The sequence below is a fragment of the Poecilia formosa genome, unplaced genomic scaffold (assembly GCF_000485575.1).
Source record: "Poecilia formosa unplaced genomic scaffold, Poecilia_formosa-5.1.2 Scaffold421, whole genome shotgun sequence".
In the NCBI taxonomy this organism is placed as follows: Eukaryota; Metazoa; Chordata; class Actinopteri; order Cyprinodontiformes; family Poeciliidae; genus Poecilia; species Poecilia formosa.
In genome coordinates this window covers 410978-424580 of record NW_006800360.1, presented here as the reverse complement: position 1 = coordinate 424580, position 13603 = coordinate 410978, and the positions used below count along the sequence as shown (strand labels likewise).

General features: G+C 39.5%; 3 protein-coding genes across 5 annotated transcripts in view; 2 read left to right on the top strand and 1 right to left on the bottom strand.

Moving 5' to 3' along the window:
* The first annotated feature begins 1927 nt into the window (after window positions 1–1927).
* Window positions 1928–5956, top strand: haus7 (HAUS augmin-like complex, subunit 7). Of its 2 annotated transcripts, none has more exons than XM_016663449.1 (9): window positions 1928–2017; window positions 2738–2853; window positions 2945–3015; window positions 3113–3174; window positions 3251–3432; window positions 3898–4006; window positions 4828–5040; window positions 5401–5512; window positions 5620–5956. In XM_016663449.1, the coding sequence occupies exons 1-9, from the start codon at window positions 1961–1963 to the stop codon at window positions 5679–5681; spliced, it is 984 nt and encodes a 327-aa protein (XP_016518935.1). In that variant the 5' UTR covers window positions 1928–1960; the 3' UTR covers window positions 5682–5956. The 2 variants fall into 2 exon arrangements, with proteins under 2 accessions (XP_016518935.1, XP_007577038.1); XM_007576976.2 differs by having other exon boundaries at window positions 3110–3174.
* A 309-nt stretch (window positions 5957–6265) lies between these two features.
* On the bottom strand, window positions 6266–6989 carry LOC103155321 (39S ribosomal protein L49, mitochondrial-like). Its single transcript, XM_007576975.2, has one exon. The coding sequence runs from the start codon at window positions 6970–6972 to the stop codon at window positions 6427–6429; it is 546 nt and encodes a 181-aa protein (XP_007577037.1). The 5' UTR covers window positions 6973–6989; the 3' UTR covers window positions 6266–6426.
* A 1144-nt stretch (window positions 6990–8133) lies between these two features.
* Window positions 8134–13603, top strand: part of LOC103155320 (ninjurin-1) — a 7553-nt gene continuing 2083 nt past the window's right edge. The window contains exons 1-3 of one of the 2 annotated variants that reach the window (XM_007576974.2): window positions 8134–8573; window positions 10886–11111; window positions 13310–13445. In XM_007576974.2, the coding sequence (XP_007577036.1) occupies window positions 8529–8573; window positions 10886–11111; window positions 13310–13445 (407 nt within the window). In that variant the 5' untranslated portion in view covers window positions 8134–8528. The remainder of the gene's footprint in view (window positions 8574–10885; window positions 11112–13309; window positions 13446–13603) is intronic. The other variant, XM_016663452.1, reaches the window with a different exon arrangement.

The following is a 13603-nucleotide window of genomic DNA, read 5'->3' as shown; positions in this document are numbered from 1 at the left end:
AAACACCTGGATGAAAATGACTGATTACTGATACGAAATATTGGAAGAAGCAAGCTGGATGATGAGCCTTTGTTTTTACAGTGATCAGAAAAAGCAGCTGCAGTTCTACACTTTGCTTCTTCCAGAAGGTCTGGGCTCCTGGCTGTTGAGAAATGATTGTTTCCTGGAAACGTGGACTCTGTTGAAGTTTTCAATTTTACTTAATCACTAACATTTGCACCAGTTTGATGCTAAGAAGTTTACTAGAAATTATTCTACACTGTAAAAAAACAACATCCATCACTGAAAAGAGAGAAGTGCCAAACTGAACGAGGAGGCTGTTAATGTTAATTCAATTCTTGGAAGTGTGACCAACACAGACTGAACAGTTTTGTTCACTTCCTCCGCTGCAAATTGCTAAAACGAGGGGCAGAGTGCAATTCTAAAACGGCGCCGAAAATCAGCATTGTTGTTCGTATCTTCTCTTTCTGTTCTCTAATTGGTCCAGTTGAAATTCTACCAGAGACAATCAAAGTGAAGGGAAGAAAGCCCAGACTGTGCAGTAAGGAAGATTTAAATTGAGTGAAATATCTGAAGTTTCTGTGACTTTAACCCAGAATGGAGATAGGTGATGTACAACAAATCATGTCAAATCAAACTTAGTCATTTTATGCAGTTTTGTAAGAAACCTGAGTGCTCTGAACCTCATCAGTGCTTTTATCTACCAGTTTTGAGATCACATTAATCAACCGCTGAGGCAACTGCATTTGTACTGAGATTATTTTACATACAGGTGGATTCTATTTACTCATTAGCAGTCATCAGGTAACTTTTGAAGGCAACTAATTGCACTGAGAGTAGAAGGGACTGAATACTTTTTCACTTTACTTTTGGTTTTGAAATTTTTTTTTTTGAATCATGTATAATTTTCTTTCCACGTCCCAATTGTATACAACTTTGTGTAGATCTTTCACATTAAATTTCAATAAAATATATTTTATGTTTGTGGTTGTAAATGTGAGAAATAACGGAAAGGTTCCAGGGATATGAATACTTTTGCAGGCCACTGCAATTTAAAAACTTCTGCAATGTTATGTTTTAAGAAAGGACCTCCTTCTTAAAAACCTGGACTCCTGCTTTTCAGCTCCAATGATTATTTCTAGCATGTTTTATGAGAAATAACAAGCAGATTTACTTGGAATTTTGCGACTTCACTGGAGTTCATCTTGAAAGGTTTAAGCTAGAAAGTTACTTTTCTTAAATAAATGTGTTTTTCTTTGAAATATGTTTTAACTACATATGTATTTATACACTAAATTGTCAACAGTATTTCCTCACCCATCCAAATGATCAAACTCAGGCATTCCAATCACGTCAACGGCCACACGTGTATAAAATTAAGCATCTAAGCATGCAGACTGATTTTACAAACATTTATGAAAGAATGGGTCGCTCTCGGGAGCTCAGTGAATTCCAGCGAGGAACTGTGATAGGATACCACCTGTGTAACAAATCCAGTTGTGAAACACTGACAACTGTCAGATGTATTATAAGAAAATGGAAGTGTTTTGGAATGACAGCAACTCAGCCATGAAGTGCATTTGCGACCTTACAAACGCGCTTCAGGAAGAATGGTCAAAAATCCCCATAAACGCACCTAAACATTGTGGACAACATTCCCAGAAGAGTTAGCTGTTCTAATGCAAAGGCTGGACCAACTTCATATTGAACCCCATGGATCAGTAATGGGACGTCACTTAAACTCATATGTGTGAGTGTGGTATTAAGGTATTACTTAAACATGACAGAATAAATAATCATTTCTAAATTTTTTAAAGGAAACCGGATCATAAATCTGAATTTAGTTTAGGTAGAAAATAAAAAAATAATCAGATCCACACTCCAGCACAGTAGATGGCGATAAAACATCTAAATGTTGGAATGTTTGACGTCACCCGCCATTAAATACAAGAAGAGGAAAATGGCGGGTGGTTTGACAGAGAAGCAGTTTGCTTGCCGTGTTTATGACTCACTTCAGGTAAATAAAGTTAATTTCCGTTAGCCCTTGTTGATCATTGTTTGTTATGATAATTTGTTAAACTGGCTTCTTCGCTGCGTTGTTTCGTCTTTGAATACTTACATAATAGTTTTTGACCATCCCGTTTTTCCTATTCATTTGTATGTGAATCATGTTTAACTGTGAGAGGAGATTAATGTTTGTAGAAACTTGAAACGTCGTTTAAAATCTGAAAATATTCTTAAAGTTTTAATGTTAGTTCAAGGATTCTACTCATTTTTGTCCTGAAAGACACGCTTTGTTGTTCAGTGACTTGTTTAAGTAGCAGCACTTTAATTTTAACATTGGGCAGTAATCTGGCGTTCACAACCCCTTATAAAAACCAATAGAACTATCGGGGAATGTAATAAATGTGTTTTGTCTCCAGAAAAGAGACGATTGTTCTTGTTTAATACAAATATTGTATATGTAGATAATAGGTAAGAATATTTTTGGCTCTCATGGAAACACCACTAATGCAGATAATATAGCCCAGAAATATTCTGAACATAATTCACGATTAAAGAAGATAAACCTTAAGTAATCATGAATATTTCAACTAATATTAAGTCACAGGGTTGTTTATGCATGATTGTATCCACAATTTGCTATTATTATTCAATCCATTTAGAAGTGAAACTCACCATACACCCTCTTTGGTGTATATAGAGAACTTATTTGTGAACATGTTTTGTTTTGGAGGCTTTGTCGTGTCCCTTGGTGCAGGACCTGTACCTGCAGGAGGAGGAGAGCATGCTGGAGCTGCTGTGCTGCCCCTCAGCGCTCCGCACAGACATCCTGACATGGATCTGCCGCAGGTACAAGCACCTTACTCCTCAATGAGTCGTCGGAAAATTGATTGGCTTTAACAAATGCACAGTGATCCCTCATCATAATTTCACTTTTCAGAATCAACCCCAAGTTTGGAACTTCTGAAGCAATGTCTGCAGAGTCCAAGGATCCTGATGGCTTAGAGAAAAGTGAGTGTGGCCTTCGGATTGAAAATGACTCCATTAAAATAAAATGTTTCAGACTAATCTAAACACATTGTTGTTGCTGTTTATTATGTGGAAGCAGAAATAGCTGCGATGAGTCAGGAACTGATGCTGTGCAAAGCAGACGACCTGGATCTAATCAAGGTGAGTCGAGGTTTAATGAAAGTCAACATGTTATGAGTTAACTTCTCTCTCATATACACGGCTGCTGTCCTTCCAGGGTAAAGCCAGCCCTCAGCGACAGCTTGGCTTCCTGGAGCAACTGTTGTCTCTTGTTTCTGGTTCTTCTGGCCACAGAACTGATGCAGAGGCGCTGCTGTGTGAGGTTTTTGCTGCAGAGAATCTGCCTCACCTCAGACAGATGCTCCAGCCGGCGCTGGATCCCTGGCCTGCTCATGTCGAGTACGTCTGATCTGATGTCTGGAGCTTTTTGTTGCTGCACAATTAGATCAGATCAAAGCAAAGCAGCAGTTTGGTTCCATCCCTGTTAATAAATGCAGAGCTGGTGTGAAATGAAGACCTGACAACAGCTTGTAGAGGCTTACAAGGTCATTTTCAAACTAGTTAAAGTTGACTTGAATTTATTTCTATTGTGCCATTCAACAAATGTCGTCTCAAGGCACTTAACAACAAAAATCTTATTTCAATCACACATATATTCCAATTAATTGTAGAAATCAAACGGTATAGGAAGCTCAGTTTGTTATTCAAAGAAGTTTAAAAAGTTTCTTTCTAAGGAAGCCCAGCAGATTGCATTGAGTCATTGGTTAAACCAAGACAGATATCAGAATAAAAGCGATTTAACAAACTGCAGTTTATTCCAGTGACAGCAGCTCTTTTCCTTCCTCTGACTCCTGATCCCCACAGAGCTCTGTACGAAGTCCCAGAGTCGGCTCTTAAGCCAGGAGAAGAGTTTCCAGATGTTTTTGACCTTCTGCAGTCCACTCAGACACAACTGGAGCAGCTGCAGTCCAAGGTAAGACAACCTGCAGGAGAACTCTGGCTGGATGAGAGAGAAAATGCACAGAAATGAAACTAAATCAGTTTTAGTTTAATAGATCAACTAGAGGGAGGATTGTGGAAATAAATGCTTTAAAAATATAGGGATGCACCGATAAATTGGCGGGCTGATAAATGGGCTCCCATTTCCTTAATTTTGGATGATCAGCTGCTGCTTAAATGTGAATCTGATCTTATTCACCCCCCCAGAGGTCTGAAAATCAGCCACTGTTCCCCTTTTCTCTGGATGGGAAACAGAGCAACAGAAATGTGAGCTGTTAACAGTCACCCCACTGTTGTAAACTTAACATTTAGAGACTTTTCAGACAAAAAACCATGATATCGGCCAAAAACAAAATCAGCAGATCAGTTTTATTTTTAAGATTGATGATCGGCAAGAAAACTGCAATTGGTGCACCACTAAAAAATGTCGTAGTTTGCTGCATCCTGACAGCTTAGTTTGTTTGAAGCATGAACTTTACTGTTCTCACCACATTTAGCAACATCCACCTTAAAGTTCCAGTCAGACTGTAATCTTTGGATCATAAGCTCTGATTTCCTTTATTTTGACAAATCTTGTGACACATTCATGTAGAATTAATGTTTCTCGGTTTGAAGTATTAATGACTTATTACTGCAGCAAAGAAAGTGACGCACCAGTATAGCTTTAAATATGAACTGGTTACAGTCTGCAGTAATAGCCAGTTACAACTGGGTGGTTGTGCATGAATTCCTAAAACGACCTATGAGCAGCCAGCGGTTCTGACTTTCATCTCGGCCTGTTGTTGTCGTTCTCAGTGTGACTTCCTGAACAGCGCTGAGGAGAACCCAGCTGCTCTCTCACCGAGCTCGCTGCGTTTAGCAGCAGGCGACCTCCAGCAGCAGATGATGACCTTCAGTCATCTGTATGAAACAGACCTGAGGGTCTACTGCAGCAGAGAACCACCGAACTTCAGCGCAGAGACCGACCTCTTCCAGAGGGTCCAGCAGCAGCTGCTGGCCTGCAACACGGTAATAAACACTTCTTATATCACTGCACAATTTCAGCACAATGCTTGCAAAAATGTTGTTAAAGGCTTAATGGAGGTGACATGTTGTGATGACTTCCTGAAGACAGAGTTTCAGAAAGCAGTTTTTAAACGGACAGAAGCCCATTTTCAAGGTGTTAAATTATGAAGTCAGATTTCTTTGAAGTCATATTTTTAACAACTGAAGGTAACATAGTTACTTGATTGTGCTATAAAATGTCACTAAATGTCTGTAAAACATATAATACTGCCCCTTTAAATTAATCAGAAAAGACCCAACATTATAAGAACTATGAGGAAAATCCAACCATAATCTGTTCTCATCTCTGTTATTATTATCCAGGAGCTGGAAATGCAGAAGGAAATATGTGAAGCTTCGGGGTGTGTGAGTGAGGAGGTGAAAGGTCTACAAACACAACCTCGCTACTGGAGCAGAGGAGAGAAACACACACTCCGTATGTCGACTGCTGTGTTGCATCAAACAGGCCAATAAAGATTAATGTGATTATTAATGGCTGCAGTTTGCTGGTCCTGGTTTAATATCCACCGTTGTGTTCCTCAGCGGATCAACTGGAGGAGCTCAGCCAGCGGGTTGAGAACATCGCCTCACAGCGCCACACCTGACCGTCATCACAGCTCTGAGATGGAACAGATCCTGAAACCCTGATCAGGATCAGCTGCTCAGTCTGAAGCTGTGCAGTGTGGGGAAGATGACCATACTGGTGAAGATTTTAAAAAGTTGACATCATTATGAATTATGTGCTGCTTTTCACCGTCACCTCAATTCAACTTTTAGAGCTCACAATTTAACAAACATCCTGAGGCACCCAGGACTCTGCATCTTGTAAATAATTGTATATCACCATGTAAAAAATAAAGATTTGATGCTTAAATTGTAACTCCTGCAGATTTATTTTTATTAAAATAATTGTGAGCCAAAAAAAAAAAAAGATGTATAGTTTGAAAAACTGCTGTTTTATCCAGTATTTGAAATGCTTCGCTGTGAAACCATGGATTTTTAAAGATCAGTGATCGGCTAGAAAACTGCAATCGGTGCAATCCTGTCTCATATTTTCTCCGGAATGTAATCCTGGTATTGACCTTAAAGATATTCACATGTCAACCAGAAAAAGAAAAATCTGAAGTCGTTCCATGAAAAGAAAAATCCAAGTCATTCATGTTTGCCTGCTGCAATGAACACAACACAGTTCGTGATGCTTTTCTCTTTAATCTCGCTTTAAAGGTTTAACAGAATAGAATTAAACGTGTTTGTTGACAGGAAGAGTCTTCTGATAGACCGGAAGCTGACAGCAGTCCTTTAAAGATAACTGATGAAGTTGTCCTTCAGCTGCATCCTCCTCTTCCTCGATCAGAAGCCTTTGCTGGCCAGCCAGTCCTTCAGCTCCTGCTCAAAGTGACCTTTCACCTTCAGAGTCATCGTCACCTCATTCACCTGTGTGGGTAACTCCTTCCCGGTCACCTGCCTCAGGTACTCCCTCACGTCCTTCTCCAAAGCCCAAATGTCCCCCTCCACCTTCCGTACCAGCGTCAACCTGCGGTTCCCGTGGGTCAGGTCGCTGTAGACGGGGATGTTGTGCATGCGGGAGCGGCGGATCATGTAGGGCAGAGGCGGCGGAGACTCAGCCGGGGGGATCCAGCCCGACGGAGCGACTCCGACGTGTTTAGGCGGGTCGGGGATCCGTGTTGGCGGTATGAGTCGTTCCACGAACTTGTACTCGTCCGTGGACTCCGTTATAACGGATCTTTGGTCCCGTGTAGCGGCGGAGTAAGCCGCCCGGAATCCGCCGGTGACGGCCGGAGTCCGGCGGCAGAGACCTGGAGCTCCTCTCAGCGCCCTGAGGGTCAGCAGGCGAACCGACATCTTGTACATGCTGCAGGAACTGATTCGTTTCATGGCTGCTGGAAACAAAACAGGTCAATTACCGCCACCTACTGGACTGGAGTCCTCTTTAGACCTCAGTGTTCTGACCTGTAGCTATGTTTTGTTTTTGTTTTTTAAATCAAGAAATATCCTCTTTTTCTATATTGAGTTGTGCTGAATGTAACCCGTATGTTGGAAGACTACTAAACATTGAACATGGAAGGACAGGGGAACATTTTTCTCTTTTGGAATCTCAACAATCTCAATCTTCATCAAGATAAAATAATTAAATATTTGATCCCACGTGTGTTTATATTATTTTAATTTAAGGAGCACTTTTTATAATAATAGTAATAATAATAATAATAAATAAACACAAAATAAAACATGTTATAATATTACTTCATGGATGTTTGGGAGGTGTTGTGTGCCATTTTAAAGGGACATACATTCAGTCAGTTGCTGTCTTTAAGATTCGCTGCAGCTGATCATCTCTGAATCCTTGACTACATTTATGAAACTTCTGTCTGGTTCTCCTCTTCCTCTGAACCTGCCAGTTCTGATCTTCATCCCATCCATTGTTCAATACTTTACCCATCCCTCCTATCAAATGATGTGAAACAACTGACCCCAAACTAAGCATGCGATCCTGTTTTCAGCTTTAGCTAATACAAATTAGAATAAGAAGCACCAGGTAAAACTGACAATATTTATATTTGTTATTGAAGGACTCAAGGGTTTTCATTGTCATACCAGCTTACATTTGCTTGGATGGGACACAAAATTCGGACCCTAACCCCAAAATATTATTCAGAATGTTTACATGCTCACAATATTGAACATAAACCAAACTAAGTTTGCTCTGTGTTATAAAACTGTAGCCGTTATCGTACTTGTAGTTAAACTGATTCCTGAAGAACAGCTGTAGATTTTCTTAACTTGAACTAAGCTTGTTTCTCCAGCTCCTCTGTCTTCCAACTGATGAAACAACTTTGATTCTGATTACCGACCCAGTGGCAAAATCAATGCTGTTTTAAAAGATTATTTTAAAATCTTATTTTATTTTTATGTTCACACAGTAAAATCAAATGACTTCAAATGTAGCTCAGTAAAATTCTTAAAACAAACTCAAGAAGTAAAAGTTCAATTTTGGTAAACTTAAAGTGCCAACATGCCAACATTACAGTAATGAGAGTAGCTAGTTATTTTCCACTCCTGTTTTAAATGAAGTACAGCGCCATGCACTTTTCTGTCCAGAGTGGCAGAAATTATGGTTCTATCTCAGCCTTTAACACGATTGGTAATGTTTTAAATGCTTTCAGTGACATTTTAAGTGACTCTACTTCACGTATAGTGCTAATTGATCCAGTGTTTGCAAAGGTAAGGGAGAGAGAAAAACAGGAAGATGATTCTGGAGGTAAAAAGTTGGTGGGAGGAGCATGGAAATGTTGCTGAAACACAGGTGGAGTCGCCAGACCTGTTGGGTTTTATCAACACCCTCAGGTTTCCATAGCTCCTCAGCTACAGCAGGGCTGTCTGAGGCCGGACAGAGAGACATCGGAGAGCAAAGCTGATCCTCAGACCACGGGATGAAGAGAGAGGAGGTGGCTCTAAATACAATGGGGGACTTTGAGGTAAGTGCGCTTTTACATCCCAGTCTCACTACATAATTCAGGATCGAAGCTAATATAACTTTACTTCTGTGAACGAAATAAGTTTATGTGAAACAAAACACTGAGGAGATTGTCAATGGAAAACCCAGATACATATTTAAATAAATGATATTTTCAGTAGTTTGACTACTGAATATATACTACAGACAAATTCAACAGCACAAATACAATCACAATAGGCTTTAAGAAATTTGGCGGTTAAGCTGTAAATATCTGAATTTCTGCTCTTTGTTAATGGACCACATCGTTCCCATTGACTGAAAAGACTCACACCAGCTTGGTCTCCAAGAAAGGGGGGTTGGAATTTGACCAAACCCGTGTTACAACTCCTATATTCACTTTTACTGCAGCAAATCCAGAAAGTCCACAGCTCTGTTTTCAAAAAAGATCTTAAATGTTTTAGAATGGGTCTTTACTCCCAGATGTGAATCATATCTCAAAGAATCTTTACAGCAAAAACAACACATCTGTTCCTAACTGTGGTGTTTACCATGGCACTTGTAAGCATTGTGTTGAGGTGAATGAAAGTTTTGCAGTGAGAGTTGTACCCAAGTGTGACGTATCATCCACCCATGTGCATGACTGGGCAGAGCTGCATGCCTTCACCCTGTCATTGTGTTTGGATTGTAAGTTTCCATTAGAGAAAGGTGAAGCAGGAAGATGGTCCAAAAGCATTTAAAGTATTCAAGGCAGACAGCTGTGCTGACCAGATGTCCTAAATGTAAAATGTACTCTTTACATTCGCAATTTAATTATTTTTACTAACTCGTGGGACTACAACAGACTTTCTATTCGTCTTCAGGGGATATTTGTCTTTCAGCTCCAGATTATGTTCATAAGGTCACCTTTGGGAATAATAAGCTTTGTTTTTCATTAATCCCTCATTTCTTTATTAAAATGTTTTATTTGTGTGATGTAATACTCAAATCTTAAACGTCGCATTTTCTTTACAGCTGGAAGAACAAAATTATGATTAACAGAAATAGTCTTTAAAACATCAGTCATAGTCCATAAAATGTGTTTATGTTTAGTGAATTGAGCTACTGAAATAAAATTACTTTTCAATAATATCAACTAAGTTAAATTTATGACTGCATGTTATTCTCTAGTTCTTCATACATTGAGCTTGAATGGAAATCTATAAAATGAAAATTTCAAAAGATGTATCCAAAAATATTCAAAAGTGGCTTTTAAAAGGGAGACCATTTTGGAATATTTTTTTGGTTTCTTTGCTTTTACAGAGCAAAGAAATTTGTATTGCAAATTTAATCAACAAGGCAGTTCAGTTTACTTTGCGTGATGGAAACATGAAACAATTACCAAACAAAACAAAAAAGAAACATTACAGTTCAGACTAGAATTAATCAGTGTTACAGTTATTAATAATCAAAGTCAACTCTCGACAAATGCGGTTTTAGTCTTGACTTATAGTGTTTCAGCATTTTTGCAGTTTTTGAAAGTTTGTTCTAGATTAAACTGAATGAAGCTTCTGGACCCAGTCCAGTACCAGAGGATCTGACCCAGCTCTCCAATCGTTTCAGTAATAAGTCCTGGTCAACTGTGTCTTATGCTGTGGAACACAGTCTCAGTGCTGTGGTTACCATGGAAATCAGACAGAAAGATGTCAAAGTGGTTGATCATTGTTAAGAAACTATTTAACTGTTGAAACATTTTTTTTAATTTAGGCTGGAGAAATTAGCCGGAATTCTGCAGACTTGATTTGTCCAGATTGTTGTGGGTCTTTTTAATCAATATTTCGATAACTACCATCATTAAAATCTGAAGGAAAACACTTGATGACAGGCAGAACTTTCATAAGGAAAGCTTAATAAAGCTTTCAAATATAAGTAAAGTTCATAATAGCTTAAACTTTGAATTGAATGAATAAAATAATATTTAACTCAGTTTCTAACTTGTATTATGGAAGCCAATCAGTTTAGCTCAGAGCAGTGGAGGTAGAGGAAGCACATAAAATGGGAGCGTCTGACAGGACATGCATGTTCTAGTTCATGAAACATGGCAGGTTTAAATGTCAACAGAGAACGCAGCACATGCTGGGACTGGCCTGTTCCTCTGGCTCAGGTGAGTCATCACCTGTCGCAGCGCCATGACACATTCTTCATGCTGCCACACCCAAATACAGAGACCCATAACACAGGAAAACATGACAGTGTTTGGAAAAAAAAAACAACATAGAGACCCAGAAAGAAGATCTCTAAATCTTCTTATCCTGTGACATGTTGTTGAGAGTGAATGTTTTCTTTACCTTTCAGGGTCAGACTGGTAAAAGACTTTCCTCCTTTGACATGAACCACTATGCCACTAAGAAGAGTGCAGCTCAGAGTATGCTGGATGTTGCTTTGCTGATGGCCAACTCCTCCCAGCTGAAGACCATCCTGTATGTGGGCCCAGAGTATCGCTTCTACATCCCTCTCATCGTTCTGCTCACTCTGTCCATCGCGCTGCAGGTGGTAGTGGGACTGCTGCTCGTATTTATTGGCAAGTGATTCCCATGCTTTCCTTTTTCACCACCATCGTTGTTCTTATAGCAGTAAGTTAGTTCTGTCAATGCACATTTCTGACTGTAGAGAGTGTGGCTTACAAAATCGGGGCTAAAAATCATCTGTTTCCTGTTTCCTGGGGACACCGCGTGGATCAGTCCTCAACACTGTGGTTCACATGCTGCATGTCTGCATCCATATCTGATTTTAATTCAAATATAAAAAACTACATAAAAATCTACTTTGTCTCAAAGAGACTGAACTGTTGGAAGCGCTGGGTGAAAACATCGAGCTGAAACATCCAACAACACTTTGGACAGTTTTCTTTTTCATATGAAATGAATCCATTATCTTTATTCTTCTCACTTTATGCATTTATTAATAATCAATAATCTTTATTACCATTATGGGAACCATGTAATAAAATTACTTTGCCTATAATGAAATTGGGTGATAAATAGAACTAGGAGCCATTTAACCCCCATATGGCTACTAGGTATAAACTGCTCTTCAGCCTGGTTGTCGTTGCTTTAATGCTCCTGTATGGCAGCAGTTGGAGCAAATCGTGATCAGGGTGAGAGGAGTGTTTTAAAACGTTCCTGGTTTCCTGAGGCAGTGGGATCTGGAGATCTTCAAGAGAAGGCAGAGAGCAGCTGATGGTCCTCTGGGCAGATTGTATGAGTCTCTGGAGAGTTTTCCTCTGTGCTGCTGTGCAGCTGGAGAACCACAGAGACAACAGCAGACGATGCTTTTAGTAGAGCATCGATAGAAGGACACCAGCAGTTTTTGAGAAATATAATTTCTCAGACAATAGAGTCTCTGCTGTGCTTTCTTTGCCAGTTCTGCTGTGTTTACATCCCAGGTCAGGTTATGATCTCCCAGGAAACTGATGTCAAACTTCAGTTTCCTGGGAGTATCCACAGATACCGGGTGTATCTGTGGATACACCCGGTATCCACAGATGTATATTGGTTGAATTTCTCCTTTACTGCTAAAATATGCTATGATCTCCTTGGTCTTGGCTGTGTTTATGATTAATTTGTTATCTGTGCACCACTTTGTGAGTCACTCCACCTCATTCCTGTAGACAGATTCATTCTCCCCTAAGATCAAGACCCACTACAGATGTGCAGTCTGCAAATTTAACAAGAATGGTACTTTAATGGATTGAAACACAATCATGTGTGCACAGAGTGAAGAGCAGAGGGCTCAGCACACAGCTGAGTATGGGGGCCCATGCAGACTCTTTGTTTGTGATCCATCAGGAAGTCCTTAACTCAGGACAGGTGGAAGAGGGGATTCCCAGATCTGCCAGTTTGCACACCGGTCTGTCTGTCAGGGAGGATGGTATAAAAATCAAGATGTAAAATAACATCAGTTTTGTGTTTTATGATGTAAAGAACGTTGAGCTGCCTTATTGCAAATACGTGCTATACAAATAAACTTGACTGACTGATGAGGTAATTCTTTAAGACCTCTCTTCCTCTGTATCGTGAATAGGATCAGTTATTTATGACAGTGTGTCAGGGCCATTGTAGGTGGAGTAAATTTCTAAAAAAAAAAATAATAATAAAATTTTTGCCTTTTTTACACAAATTTCTCACTTTTGGAAATCAGAAAATTTCCTTTTTTTTCTCGGACATCTCTGAGATGAAGTTAAACATTTTTGAGTTTTTTGGCAAAAATGTATTCAATTTTTTTGTGTCTGCAATGACCTTAATATTCCTTTGTAGTAATCTGATAAAGAAACCAAGCTTTCTTTCTGTTTTAATGTGTTGTATGTTAGCTCACAAATATTTTGTTAAAATACAGTAATAAATAAAAATGTTATTTATATATTATTTAACAAGTCGGTTGTTTGAAAATCTACATTTTGATTATTTAAACATTAAGAAAAGAAAAAAAGGTAAAAATTAGACATTTCTTTAAAATGTTAGACTCAGGTTTGATTATATTTTGGAGCTCATGTTCTGTCGGTCCACAGATGTAGCGCTCACTACTGAACAGCCACCAGGGGGCGACAGAGATGTCTCAGGCTTTCCACAGGTTTTTTCAGATAAAGCTGCTACCCTTCAGTCGCAACATCACACGAGTTTTAAATGTCTCAGATTCTGTGCCAGACTCTGTAGTTCTCCATCTCTTCTGCCCTTCGTTAAAGTTTGATGAAGCTCACGTAGTTTTGTTTCGTGCCAGCAGTGAAGTATGATCTGAATGATGAACGGAAACGAACCAAGCTGGACACGATGAACAACGTAGCCACGGTGTTCGTCTTCTTCACGGTTCTCATCAACATCTTCATCACTGCGCTCGGGTTCCAGGGCCATTCGATGAGGTGGGGCCACAGCAACACCACACACACACACACACACACACACACACACACACACACACACACACACACACACACACACATGTTTGTTTTGCTATCTTTGTGGGGACTTTCCATTGACTTCCATTCATTTCTACTAATTTCTACAGCCTAAACCTTAC

Excerpts from the sequence above, each read along its gene's own strand:
- haus7 (XM_007576976.2), top strand. The coding sequence starts at position 1,961 with ATGGCGGGTGGTTTGACAGAGAAGCAGTTTGCTTGCCGTGTTTATGAC. Across the intron at positions 3,016-3,109 it reads TCCTGATGGCTTAGAGAAAA|CAGAAATAGCTGCGATGAGT; the intron begins GTGAGTGTGGCC and ends ATTATGTGGAAG. Across the intron at positions 3,433-3,897 it reads CCCTGGCCTGCTCATGTCGA|AGCTCTGTACGAAGTCCCAG; the intron begins GTACGTCTGATC and ends TGATCCCCACAG.
- LOC103155321 (XM_007576975.2), bottom strand. The coding sequence starts at position 6,972 with ATGAAACGAATCAGTTCCTGCAGCATGTACAAGATGTCGGTTCGCCTG.